Source organism: Triturus cristatus, chromosome 3_1 (assembly GCF_964204655.1).
Source record: "Triturus cristatus chromosome 3_1, aTriCri1.1, whole genome shotgun sequence".
NCBI classification, from domain to species: Eukaryota; Metazoa; Chordata; class Amphibia; order Caudata; family Salamandridae; genus Triturus; species Triturus cristatus.
Genome location: NC_140583.1, coordinates 711,922,242 through 711,936,783, shown reverse-complemented (window position 1 = coordinate 711,936,783; position 14,542 = coordinate 711,922,242). Strand labels below are relative to the sequence as shown.

The following is a 14,542-nucleotide window of genomic DNA, read 5'->3' as shown; positions in this document are numbered from 1 at the left end:
GGGACGGCCTCTTCTGGATTCAAAGTAAACATTAAGAGATCATCCGCATAGAGAGCAAACTTTAGCTCCAAACTTGCGATCTTAAAAGGTTTGAAGAACGGATCTGATCTCAACTTAATAACAAAAGGCTCAATATATAAATTAAACAAAAGGGGAGAAAGGGGACATCCCTGTCTGGTGCCACAAAATATGTGTACCCAATCGGTGAGAGAACCATTTACTAAGATTTTAGCTTTAGGACTGGAATATAGGGATCGAATTGAGGCTATAAAGTTCACTGGCATACCAAATGCGGCTAATGTTTCCCAAAGATAGGACCAACTAACTTGGTCAAAAGCCTTTGCGGCATCAATGGCCACAATGGTCAAGGGAGACATTTCATTAGTCGCAACATCTATGGCAGCAATAGCCTGGAATGTAAGCTCGTTCAACTGCCTACCCGGCATGAAGCCTCTTTGATCGCTGTGAATCACTGATTTAATAACCTTAGCCAATCTCGCTGCCAATACTCCTGCGAAAATTTTATAGTCAGTATTCAACAGCGATATCGGCCGATAGGAGTCTACGGTCTGAGGGTCTTTATTGGGTTTTAATATTAGTTTCACTGTTGCTTCAGCCCATGTTTGTGGCACAGTCTCACCAAAAAGATGTATTTTATTAAATAAAATTGTAAGGATTGGTACAATTGATTCTGGATTGATTTGATATATCTCTACTGGAAGGCCGTCGGGTCCCGCTGCTTTACCTTTTGCCATGTTCTTTAGTTGGTTATATACTTCTCCCTCTTTGATTGGTGAGCTTAAAAAAGCCCTATCTGCTTCTGTGAGATGTGGTAGGACTAGTTGGTTAAGCCACTCCTCCGCTTTTCCCGAGGAAAAATCCCCTCGGTCTGCATACATCTTAGACATATATTTTTGAACTTCCTTTGATATCTCGGAGTTGTCGTAAGTCAAAATTCCTGTGTCTTGTATAATTAAACTCACAATTTGATTCTTAGCTCTATCTGTTCTGGCCTTCCAAGCCAGGAGACGACTACACTTCTCCCCATAAGAAAAATTACGTAATCTGCTCGCGTCCCATCTCTCCTTAATGGCTTTGTCAAGCTGAGCCTGATATTCTGCCTTTAAAGAGTTTAACTCGTTTAATATTACATCAGCATTGGAATATTGTTTTAGGGAAGCGAGTTGAAATTGTTGTTCTTTCAACTTAATTTTTATAAGAGAGTCTGCTTCTGCTTTCCTTTTATCCCTAGTTCTCTTAATCGTAAGTGAGGTTACTATTCCCCTCAGGTAGGACTTAAAGGCCTCCCATACAATCTGAACACCCGCTGACCCACAGTTAGACCTAAAATACTCTTCCATCTGTGATGATAATTGTGTTTTTATTTCATCTATTTGTAGTAACGACCTATCAAGGGTCCACCTTCTCAGTTGTACTTTTTTTACAAGATTGACTGTTAATTCTACTAACGAATGATCAGAGAGCGGAGCAGGAATGTAGGTGGAAGAAACTACTTGGGGAAGTAACGTCTGATCTATCAAAAAAAAGTCAATCCGGGAGTGATGTCTGTATCTATGGCTATAGTAAGAATAATCTCTACAATTAGTATTTCTAGTCCTCCAGATATCGAGTAGATTAAAATCTTTCATTATGTTCTTAAGTTCTAATTTCATTTTAGGTAGAGAAGTAATAGTGGCCCTAGAAGTCCTATCCACATTTTTATCAAAAACCAAATTAAAGTCACCTCCCAAAACAATGGGGGCATTTAGATTGAAAAGAGATGACTTTAACTTGACCAGATGTTCTGAACAATCCTGGTTAGGACCATAATAGACGGCACATGACAAGGGAAGACTATCTACCGTTAACAAGGCGGACAGCCATCTACCTTTTGAGGTTGCGCCACTCCTGTCCCTTCTACCCTTTACATTTCATAAATTAATTTGTATTTGGGTGTCTGTCTGGTCTCGGCAGAGGGAGTTTTTGCCCTCTCCCCTGACTGGAGGGATTTGCGAGCAAAGGCAGGGGATGCATGGAAGCTTTGCATCTACAGGACCATGGGTCCTAAAGCCTCGTTAATGGGGGGTGGGGAGAAGAGTACTGGGGGGGGGGGAAGATGCTGGGGGGACACTAAGGTGGGGTAAATTGGGGATAAAATCCACAGTAACAAAGAAGAAGAATATCTATAAAGTAGTGATACAGTTTCAGATTTTTTGCTTGCTCTATGTTAAGGTAACATATTTAGAAGGGCAGTTATTATTGGTTTGCTTATGGTTTTATAATGGCTTCCAAAGGGATTAAAATATGTTCATTAAATGTTTCAGGTCTCAATTTTAATAAGAGGAAGAGGGTAGCTGCTGAACTTCGAATTATTCAACCGCACTTGGTGTGTCTCCGGGAGACGCATATACCTTGGAGTAAACGGCATATTTTAAAAGAGCTAGGGCTTTCACTTGTTGTGGCTTCTCAGCAATCTTCAATGACTCGCGGAGTGGCGATATTAGCCAAATCCACTGTGCAGGCATCCGGTTGCTATTTAGCGGATAAGTTAGCCCGCTGGGCTATAGCGGAGTGTGGCTTTGGGAGCAGCAAATACACAGTTTGCACTATCTAGGGGTCCAATTTAGATGAGGACACAATTTTGGAGGATTTAAATTTAGAGCTTGCTTTCTGGGCAACTCCGCCGATCGTATGTGGGACATAAATATCAATTTAACTATTCAGGAGTTGCAAGACGGTCCACGAGGATACAAAGGCCGTAAACCACGAGTCTTTAATGCCCTTTACAACTTATTAAATGACCACGGGTTGGTAGATGTATGGGGTAACTTATATCCTACAGATCCGGGGTATACGTTTTACTCCTTTCCCCATAAAAAATTGGTACGGTTGGACTACTTTTTTCTATCTGCTTTAGTAGGGGCTTCGGCTCAAATATTTCCTAGGATTTCTTCGGACCATGCCCCAATTGTTTTAGAAGTGACGGCATTTGTGTCTAATTCTAAACCTAGAGTCTTTTCTTTTGATCGGAAACTCGGTTTAAATGATGATTTTAGAGAGCATATGTCGGGTTGGATTAAGGAATTTTTCAATCATAATAGACAAACTGCTCATGTACCAATCATATGGGATACTTTTAAGGCCTGTTTCAGGGGTGAAGTACTAAGCTTTGGCTTATTTTATCAAAGGAAAATCAAACTAGAGATGCAGAAATTATATTCTGCTTTAAGAGTGGCAGAGGAGGAACTGACTCAGGGGATAGCACAGCGAGGGAATATCTCGGTCCTGGAGAATGCAGCTGCTAGATGCCGGGCAAAAATTAATGGGGTGTGGAATACAGAGAATGCGAGGAAATGTTTGGTTTATAAAAGGCAATGTCACAAGTATGGGGAAGCAGTTGGTAGATGCCTTGCACTATGGCTGCGCATGAAAGAAGCCTCCCGCCATATTCTGGTGCTAAAGGATAATTCAGGGATATTGTGTCCTTATCCGCAAGGGATTTTGGCAATTCTGCATCAGTTTTATACGGAGCTGTATACACATCAGGAAGTGGTGGATGTGGGCAATAATGTATTTACAGGTGGGGCTATACCACCACTACATCCCTGTGAGGTGAAACATTTGGACAGTCCAATCACTATGGAGGAGCTAGCAATGGCAGTTAAGAGTTTGGCATTGGGGAAAGCCGCGGGACCTGATAATCTTCCGGGTGAGATTTATGAGATATTTTTTAGTCAGTTGAAGTGTGAAATGGTGGCCACTTTTAGGGCTGCACAGGAGGGGCAAGCCCCTAAATCATGGGATGAAGCTACTATCGTGGTTTTTAGTAAGAAGGGCAAAGATCCAGAATTGCCTGGATTGTACCGCCCGATTTCTTTGCTGAATTGTGATGGTAAAATATACTCGCAAATTTTAGCTAACCACCTTTCAAAGATTATTACCTCATTAGTGTCAGAAAATCAACACGGGTTTATTCCAGCTCACGGGAAAGTTACTCACGTTAACAAAGTGATGACGCTTTTTGATATAGCTCATGCTGAAAAACGGCAACTAGGGTTAATTTTATTGGATGCTGAAAAAGCATTTGACCGGGTGGAGTGGGACTATCTGTGGAAGTTGATGACGTGAGTGGGCTTTGGGAAGGGGTTCATGACCGCTTTACAGGTGTTGTATGCTTCACCGGTTGCCAAAATCACTGCAATGGGCTTGGTATCAGACACAGTGACAATTACAAGAGGAACTAAGCAAGGATGCCCTTGCTCGCCATTGCTGTTTGCTTTATATATAAACCCGTTCGTTGACATGATGGGTAATAATCCTTTGATTAAGCCTTTTGTGGTACAAGATATCCCACATGCTGTTTTCGCTTATGCGGATGATATAGCTGTGACGTCGCTGACCCAGCTACTGCACTCATACAGATTGAGCGTCTAGCAACTGAATTTGGCCAGGTATCTGGTTATAAACTTAATTTTATCAAAACACAAATGTTATGCACGGACAATATTGTGTTGCATGATGCTAGAGTGGTAAAGGAAGTGACCTATTTGGGCATTAAAATCAGAACATCGATGTTAGAATTGGTTGATGCTAACTGGGCGGCCATAGTACATAGTACTCGGGATTCGCTAGAGAGATGGGGACGACTACATTTTACATTAGTAGGCAGAGGTAACATTCTAAATATTAATATCCTACCGAAGGTGTTATATCTATTTAGATCTATTCCCCTGGAAGTGTCGCCGGCCCAAATTTTACATCTACAATCGTTATGTGCTAAATTTCTTTGGGCCCCCGGCAAACTCATTCGAGCTACTAGATTTATGACGTTACCCATTGAGAGAGGAGGCCGGGCAATACCAGATTTTACCATTTATTATTATGTTTGCTTTCTGCTAAAGATGTGAGTATTACTGACGGGGGAGGACATTGGTAATACAGCAGAGGCTCCCTCGATATTTCAGTTGTTAGGGTCTGAGGCAAGACAATGTTTATTTAAAGAAATTGATGGCAGTTAATATAAAAGGATGAGGTTTAAAGTCTGGAAGCTGCATTCAAAGTTTGGAAGAAAATACGCAAGCTATGTTTTTTGGAAGGGTTAACTCACTATACGCCCACAAATGCTTTAAAGATTCTTCCCCCTATTTTTTGGGACAGGGTTGCACTTGGATGGAGGAATAAGGGTATTGTGCAGATAGGAGATTTTTATGAAGCTGGGGGGCTGTTTTTGACGTATGAAGATCTAGCGAGACAATATAATTTGCCTAATTCCCAATTTTTTTAATTTCTCCAAATTCGCGACTTTCTAAGTCGGAAGAATTTGGTATTGACATCAAATTCACTTGTTGAGGTCGTAAGGGGGACAGGAGAAAATAGGTGTGCTTAATAAAATATTACCATCTTTTAGAACGGATGATTTGGAGAAGCACAGTGCTCAATGGTCTACTATTCTGGGGTAACATAATATATCAATAGAGAGCGCTATTGCTAGATCTAGGGAAACTCTTCTATCTGCCAATCTGAAAGCACAATTTTTTTAAACTGTCTTAAATCTGTATTATACACCTCCACGTATGCTCAAGTGGCGGGGTGGATATGATGGGAAATGTCTTCGTTGTGGGTGGGGTTAATGCGGACAGTCTCCATATATTTTTCAGTTGTGAATAATTGTCTAGGTATTTGACCGATATTGAAAAAAATTTGTACATGATTACTGGGATCCTGATTAATATTAATCCAGCCTTAATGCTAATAGGAATTGGGCAAGATGTAGAAAAGGGGTATCCTTTGTATAAACATCGGTTTTTGATTTTTATTGCTATGACTGTTGCTCGATTTGTGTATTGCTTCTGATTGGCTCCAACCTGAGCCCCCCTCGTTTGAGTGTTGGCGTGCCAAAATGTACAATTTATTTAATTTAGAATTGAGCTTGTATTCAGCAAAAGGGGCAAGGAAACGGAAAATGGGTATGTACATTTGGGGGGCATTTTGTGACCATATGAATTCATGAAAAATTTTCTTATAATGGCTGTTTTTGTTACTGTGGAACAAACAAAAAAAAGACACTGTGGCATACTGTCAACGCTGGGACCTTAGTAACTTGTTCTCTGGCACCTGCATTTTAAATCTTGTGAATGCCGGAAGCTAGCATTCAGTCTCTTTTGCATTATTCTGTGGGACATTGGCTGGTCACAAACTGCAGCAACTAGGGAATGACATCTGTGATTTTGTAACCCGTCTGTTGCTCTCTTACTCCCCTTCCTCACCTGCACCACACTTGTTTTGCTTTCCCCATACCACTACGCAGTCAGTCCTTTATTGCTGCTTCCTCCCCCTCCCTTGTGGTGTTATCCACATTTTTTTTTCTTCATATTTCACAACAACTCTCTATGCAACAGGCTTTTAAAATCAGTGACAAAGTCACCAGACCTATTGGCTTTGCCAATGCTTGTTGCTTTTGGTGCTGAAAATCCTTGGCCAGCCCTGGCTGCACCCACTGTACCCTTGGCTAATGTTGGACACTCTGGGTCTGATTATAACTGGCCTGATGACGTCTGTTTCTGGATTGTAAGCATGCCGAAACACCACATCACTGATGTTTTGACCCAATCAAAATGTGAAGGTGTTTAATTAAATGATTAATATTGCGCAGAAATTAGAGGATTACCACAGATTTTACAATTGATTGTCTATTTTCAGAGTCCAGTTTGTAATGACCCTGAAATTTTGCACCATGTAACTACTGATCCCCCCCCCCCCCCAATCAGTAACACCAGGTTCAAAATTCGCACATCATTAGACCCATAGCAGTTTTCATGGAAGCGTTTGTGTTATGTGAGTGAGAGCGACTGATGGCTGAATACTGTGGTGCTTTGCATGACTGCTTGGGTCTGGCAGACTTCCGCAGTCACCCGTGGTCCATATTTTGATGGTACCTGGGCATTGGAAGAAGGGATTTGCGGCAGGTGGCCTAACCCTTTTTTCTGTGCACTGCACCTGTTGTCCCTCTGTCCGGTGGTTTCACTAAAAGTGTGCATGTTGGCAGCAGATTCGGAAAATGACGAGATGTACCACATTTGCTGCTAAGTTACATTCTTTTTGCTGGCGATTGTTGGGCTTTGAAATATATGCTGCAAGCAAATGCAGGTGCGCCACCATGTGACATTCATGAAACTGCAATATCTGTCACTGAATTAGTTATTGGTTAATCTTTCATCAAAGCCACTAACAAGTTATTGTGTCTAAGCTCCATTCGTGAGGTCAGGAAAGACAGCCAGGGCGGTGAATGCAGGGGTAAGATGAGGGTGACTCCGTGAATCACTATGGCTCACTCCAGAAGGAGAGACCGGGTCAGTCGGAGAATAGGGAGTCCCATGGATCTGGAAGGCAGGTAGAGACCTGCCAATGTCTGGACGGAATCCAGTACCAAGTGACACAACCCAGTGCCGGGGTCAATCCCTAATAACCAGGATTATCCCATGGTGTTGGATCCATCGCATACATTAAGACGCCTCATTCATAAAAGGACCATTGCCGCTCTGTGTGAGTGAGCTTGATGAAAGAATAACCAATCATTGTTTTCAGTGATCAGGAGTCCAGTGTTCCCACAGGGAGTAACTTCCTGTGACCATGACAGCACGGCCTGCATGTGGCAGAAGAGATTCCACAAGCAGCCCAGCCCAGGGGTAACACATTGAAACAAATATACGACTGTTTTTGCTAACCCTACGTAGGAATATAAGATCGTTTTCTGTTAGACTTAGGTACAGCATTTTTACAACCTCTATTTGCTTTTTTTAAATACAGCATTCACCTACGCCACGAAGGGCTTTTTTGTCATAGATGTGCACAAAGTCTCTTAGAAATAGAGAAGACAGGACGAACTAATTGTTTCAGGCTCTCTCAAAGGCTAGTTTCTCAAGAGATCAAGTGGGCTAACCAAGGTTTATTGCCTCTTTACAGTTACCTTATAACTTCTCTCAAATGGGGCTCATAAAGAACTTTCCACAGCAGACCTGAGCCTCGCTCATGTTTTTACACGTTGAGAATTTGCACCAGTGGTTGCCGTTAAAGGTTACATTCATCTTGACGTGCGTTTGCCGAAGTGTAACCGGTAAAGTAAAACTAGAGTTACATAGTGCTGATATATTTCCAGATTGGTGGGAAAGGCACAATTAAAAAAAGGAGGAAACATTGCTCAGTTCGGCTCTAGCAAATGGAGGTTCGGGAACGTATTTAAAGCATAAATGAGGTTTTCTTCTGAAGAACAGAAAATGAAACATCCATGTTGATCACCATTTAAAGGGTGAACAGTGGTTCTTCCTGGAGGCGCGCTCTGTAAAGACCTGGGCACTGGTTGGAAAGAACATATTTTAGTCCAATGATTAGAAATTCAAACATACATTTACTTTAGTTTAGTATCCATACAATTTCACATTTACTGGGGTCCACTAAGCATGTAAGGAGGCCACAAGAGAAGCCATATTAATTTAGGAAAAATGTGACATGGTGTGAATATGTCCTCTACTAAAAAGTCACTGTTATTTACTTAATACTTAGATTTCAATGGGTGCAGCTAGAAACTGTACAGGATTATTGGCACTAGAGGAATTAAAGGAAAGAAATGAAAACAAGATGATTTTGAATACAATTTGTTTTTATGCTTCTGGATAGTCACCAATACATTGAAACGCCTGACATAGCTCTGTTAGAATGGAAGATTTGAAGTACTTGTCTAGTATTGTGATGGACTATTTTTTTAATTACCCTAGTTAACAGATGTGTTTCAGAATTTCTGAGATTTAATTTTTAGATCGGGCTTCACAACCCATTTGTTTCTAGACCTTGTTATCAACGGAGCTTTAGAAGCACACCTGAGAGCAGGGCTTTGGCTCCACCCACATGTGATTACCGTGAGTAGAGCAGTCAATTGGGCAGAAGTTGTCTGCTGCCACAACGAAATTGTGCTTGTTTCTGAAGAATAAAGACAAGGTAGGTTTCTTCATAAGAGGATATTTATTGTCAGTCGTCCTTCAGGGAGCCATCAGAGAACACGTCGGAGGAAGCTTCCCTCACCAATTGCCTCCTCAAGATTCTCCTCAAGAGCATGGAATTGCCACATGGCAAGGTTCTACTTTCAGCACTCTATCCTGAAGTACTACACAGGTCAAGCAGGTAATGCCACTACGCCCAGTGCTTTAAATGGGAAAAAATAAGTGCAGGTACTCATTAATATGAGCTAGAGGGGTGGCAAATGGGTGGGGCTAGGGGCGGGGTTAAGGGCAAAATATGATGATACATAATGACTTCTGCACCAGTTGCTGCACATATCAAAACATGAGAAATGTGTTTATGTAAACAAAACAGGTTAGCTCATTACACAAAATGAAAGCCAAACAGGATGATATGTTACCAGTTACTTGTTTTGTAATATTTGCTGCTTCTTAATGCCATACTGTTATTTGTTGTTGTTTGGCACAATACTATAAACTCTCAAGCATTCACACACACACACACAGAAACAAGCAGACATGTACACAAAAGCATTCCACACATTCCCTATCAAATATCTCCAGAGTGTCCTGATTCTCTTCTTCTCACTTCCCTCACACAAAAACAGGCACACACAAGTTGGCAAGCACACAGACATAAGCAAACACTCAAACAAAGTCTTAGGTGGGATTAAAGCCATTTTATACTCTTTGCCTCCCATGACTTTCTTAATTGGCACTGTCAGCGGGCTGCCTCCATACCTGTGTTTACCCAAATGCACACAATAGTGTGAATGTGATTAACAGCATAGGGCCTAAATGGGCCCTCCACTGTCAAACACAGTGTGATGGTGAACACAGGGACATCATGCAAATGATACCATGCTGAATAGTTCAGTAGCAGCTGACTGACTGACTGAATTATTTTTAGAGCGCTCTTATGCCGAGGCGTCTTGGCGCTGCGAGACGGAGAGATAGAGGTGGCAGAGTTTAGAGCAGCACAAAGAGCCAGGTCTTCAGCTCTTTCCTAAATTTGGTTATGCTCTTTTCGGAGTGTAGTGAGGATGGTAGACTGTTCCAGAGCTTTGGGACTTGATAGGAAAAGGATCTGCCGCCCCAACGGACTCTCTTGATCCTAGGGATGTGAAGTAGATTTTGGGAGCTGGATCTAAGTAAGCGCTCCGGAACATATGGGGAGAGAAGGTTGGAGAGCTGTCTAGAGGTCTGTCCATAAAGGGATTTGTGGGCTAGGCACAAGGCCTTGAATTGGATTCTTTTCCTAACTGGAAGCCAGTGTAGTTCACTTATTGCTTTTGAGGTGGGGTGTCGTTTAGGAAGATTAAGCAGAACTCTGGCCGCCGCGTTTTGAATGGACTGGAGTCGGTTAAGTTGTTTTTCGCCGGCACCTATTTATAGGGTATTACAGTAGTCCACATTAGACATAATCAGAGCACCCACGACTGTTTTTCTCAGGGCGAAGGGGATGTAAGGCAAGATTTTTCTAAGGACCTTCAGTGTGAAGAAACAGGACGAAGTTACCTGGTTGATTTGGGCTGTGCAAGAGAGGTCCTTGTCCATTATGAAACCAAGGTTTCTGACCTTGTTTGCCGGGGTGGGACATACGCCTGCTTCTGGGGGCCACCAGAGATCGCTCCAGACGGAAGGTTTTTGGCCAAACTCAATAACCTCCGTTTTTTCGGTGTTGAGTTTGAGGAAGTGAGAGTTCATCCATGCCTTAACGTCTGACAGACAGTTTCTGAAACTGGTGGCAGTGGCTTCTACAGTCTGAGCCATTGAGATCACCAGTTGTGTGTCGTCAGCGTACGAAACTAAATGTAGGTCGTGGGATTTAATCAATGCGGCTAGGGGTGTGACATACAGATTAAAAAGGGTTGGTGACCGAGCCGACCCCTGGGGAACTCCGCAGGGTAGGAGGAATTCCTCGGACAGAAGCCCGTCCCAGTGGATTTGGTGAATGCGTGCCTGCAAAAAAGTCTGGAGCAGTTTTAGGGCGGTATGGGAGATGCCCAGCGCTGTTAGTCGATTTAAAAGGACGTCGTGGTTCACGGTGTCAAACGCCGCTGTCAAGTCTAGTAAGATCAGAGCGGCTCTGCCTCCTTTGTCCATGGATTGACGAATGTCATCAGATGCAATGATCAGAGCAGTTTCTGTTGAGTGACAGGCCCTGAAGCCGTGCTGCGTGGGGTCTAATAGGTGGTTGTCCTCAAGGTATTTTGTTAGCTCCTGATTCATTGCGTTTTCTAGAATTTTGGCAGGTAGGGGTAGGCATGATATAGGGCGGTAATGCTTGGCTTCCTTGGGGTCGAGGGACTCCTTTTTGAGTATATGCCTGATGCACACCTTCCTCCAGCTGCTGGGGAATTGTCCGGAGTTTATTGCAGTATTAAGAAGGGGGGTTAGGGCTTGACTAATGATCTCAGGGACCATATGTAGGACATAAGGGGGGCATGGGTCCAGTGGCGAGCCAGACTTAGTCTGAAGAAGCAACGTGGTCACAGCTGAGCTGGGAGAAACTGGGGAATTCCGGAATTTGTGTCTGTGGATCTGAGTCCTGGGGGACCGCTTCGCACGGTGGTAGCGATCGAAGGCCATTATACACTGTCTGAACTTTCTGTTGAAAGAATTGGGCAATTTTTTCCACAAATTCTTGGTGCGGTTGGAATGTAATTTCTCTCGGACTTTTAGCTAAGTGAGTCACGGTCTTAAAAAGTTCCTTTGAGGAGTTTGAGGACTCTTGGATTTTATTAGTAAAGAATATGGTCTTAGCTTGCTCTATGGCGAGCTTGTATTCATGTAAGGCAGCCGTGTACTCCTTTTTGGACTGAGGGCTGTAATCATTTTGCCAAATTCTCTCGGCCCTCCTGCATTTCAATTTTATCAATTTAACCTCTGAGGTGTACCATTGTGAGGTTGCAGAGCGGATCTTGGGTTTTTTGAATTCTTCCGGGGCTAACTTGTCCATTGCTTGTAAGAGCCAGGCGTTAAATTTGCGGGCTCCATCGTTACTGTCTGTGCTGACGTTGATGGGTGCGTCCTTGCTGAGAAAGTTTGCTAATGAAGTAGCTTCTAGTTTTTTCCATGGACGGGATTTATTCGGAAGTACAAGGTCCTTTCTCCGTGCATTGGACAGCGTGATTACTAGAGTAAAATTTATGGCGGCGTGATCGGACCAGGGAAGAGGTGTGGTGGCGGCGTGATCGGACCAGGGAAGAGGTGTGGTGGAGGTGACCTTAATATGGCGATTATTGGTGAAGATAGAATCCAGATTGTGACCTGCTGTGTGAGTGGGTCCTGTCGCTAGTCGGGTTAGTCCGTAGCTACTAAAATTGTCTATTAGGGTGGTAGAATCACTCGAGTTGTTGTCTTCAAGGTGAAAGTTGAAATCTCCCAATACTGTGAAGGTAGAGTGATTTGACGTGGTTTCCAGAAAGGTTAAAAGAGCGTTGGTAAATGGATCTCTAGGTCCTGGGGGTCTGTATAACAAGAGGCCATTAAATATTAGTTGGTTGTTATATTTGACCATAAAGGATATGGCCTCTGATTCCAATCCTGGCTGATGGAGAATATGCTCACGATTACAGAAGCTCCTTGGCTGTCCGAGATAGGTTCCAACCCTGACAGCCTAGTGTTCACCAGCAGCCAATGAGCCTACCTTTCATGAGTACTAGTACTCTCCTCAGCAGTAGAGAAGTGCTGGTACTAACAGTGATACAGTACCTGTGAGTATTGGCCCATTTAAACCATGCCACTGCCTTTCTCCCTACGACCAGGCTCTTCCTGTCTCTTGCTGGTTCCATGCCTTTACATACACGTCCTCTCCATTCACCTCTTATCTTTACCCAGCCTCTAACCATCTCTCACTAGTTCTTCCTCCCACCTTTCACTTACTCTCTCCAAGTCTCTTATATTTTGTTCTGATGTATAGAATGGAATTTATCTTCTTTTTCAGTTTTAAAGAGAGAGATCTTGAATGAAATTGAGATGTATGTATTACCAACAAAATGTTTAGATGGGAATTATACTTTATAATGTCTCATATTGGTACATATGAAATTATTAAATACGTCTCACACATTTGGATTTTAATAACTGTATTAATATGTATTAATTGATTATAGATCTCATCCCCAATATATCTTTTTAGAAGAAATTCCTTTTAAGTTTGTCTCCCCTCTTTTGATCTCCAAATTGTTTTAATCAATTCATCAATTTTATCATATTAATCTTGTACTTTACATACATAATTTTATCATTGAACTTTTAACATTGAAAAAGCTTTTTATCTATGTTTTTGATAGTTACATTTTCAATGTTTTTTGTATTTTTTTTTATGGACTTGTATGAATTGTTTTCATTAATTTTGGAGGCTCTATGAAATCAATTGAAACTTGTATTAATGTTACTATACCAAATACCCCCAACCTCCATTATGAAAATGTTTACAACCAAGATTCTCCAATAATTTACACAAACTTGTTTACACATTAGTATACACCCTTTTGCACTAGCACCTTCTGAATGCATTTGCACTTTCTGCCAAGATGTTTTAAAGAATTGAAAACAATCACTGATGTACTTTACAATTAGTGAGTTGTGAAAAATGGCGGACATGAAACTCCATTATATTATCTAGTGGGTCAGCAGTCTGCAAGTTGCACAGAAAGTAAAACAAACAAAGGACTTTAATGAGCACTATTCACTTTAAAATGGCGATCTAGACAGCCGGACTCTATGGTCCAGTTGAAGGCATAGCGCCGAAACGGGTAGACTGCCCATGTTATCTGCACAAATGGTGGTGTAATAAAATATTGGAAAAGGAATTGCGTGTCCAGACCTCTCTTCTTACGGTGCTGTGGAAATACCTTGTTGAGTGGAAAAACTTTGGTGTAACGTGAAAATATATATATATATATATAAGTTAACAAGAAATGCACCAGAGTTATGACTTTATGCAAATTTGTGTTAAAATACCATTTCTAAGTACATTCATGGTTTCAGATCACTTATCTAAAAAAAAGTTGCAATCCTAACTTCACCTGTCACCTCATTTCTTTACATTCATCCCTCCTCCTTCCTTCTATGTTCACCTCATCTTGACTAAGGCTAACTTCACACCCATGGACCCAGTACCCTGGTCAGTTGCTGTTATCTTGTAAATACAGGGATTCGTGTTGGAGGGGCACACAAAGAGAAGCAGCTCCTGTGCTGAACAAAAAGAGAAAAAGAAAAGCAGCCTTGGCGAAGGTAGAGGATTGGGTTGCGCTGCCACTCGCTTTTGTAGGGCCAGTGCAATATCCTAAATGGGACTGGATTACTGACTGACAGTCCCAGCCCATTTACACACCTGATGGAGAGGGGCAAGTCCGCTCAGACCCCTGCAGTCTCAGGGCATTCAAATGGGCCCTGCTGGAATCCCCAGCAGGGACTCTGCAAAAGGCTACTGCACTTACAAGCTCCTGAGAAGCAGAGTGGCATCTACCTTGTGCTAGAAGAGAGACCTAACCGCAGCCTTCAATGCCGTCTATTAGCGT

The 14,542-nt window shown here is 42.3% G+C and overlaps 1 protein-coding gene across 7 annotated transcripts in view; it reads left to right on the top strand.

Annotated features, from left to right (window-relative positions):
* The window catches only part of C3_1H11orf24 (chromosome 3_1 C11orf24 homolog), a 233,419-nt gene that overhangs the window by 119,741 nt on the left and 99,136 nt on the right, over positions 1 to 14,542 (top strand). For 4 of the 7 annotated variants that reach the window (XM_085644790.1, XM_085644791.1, XM_085644793.1 and 1 more), the window contains one exon: positions 9,037 to 9,174. The exons of the other annotated variants lie outside the window; for them this stretch is intronic. In XM_085644790.1, coding sequence (XP_085500916.1) covers positions 9,120 to 9,174 — 55 coding nt within the window. In that variant the 5' untranslated portion in view covers positions 9,037 to 9,119. The remainder of the gene's footprint in view (positions 1 to 9,036; positions 9,175 to 14,542) is intronic. 7 annotated transcript variants of the gene reach the window in all.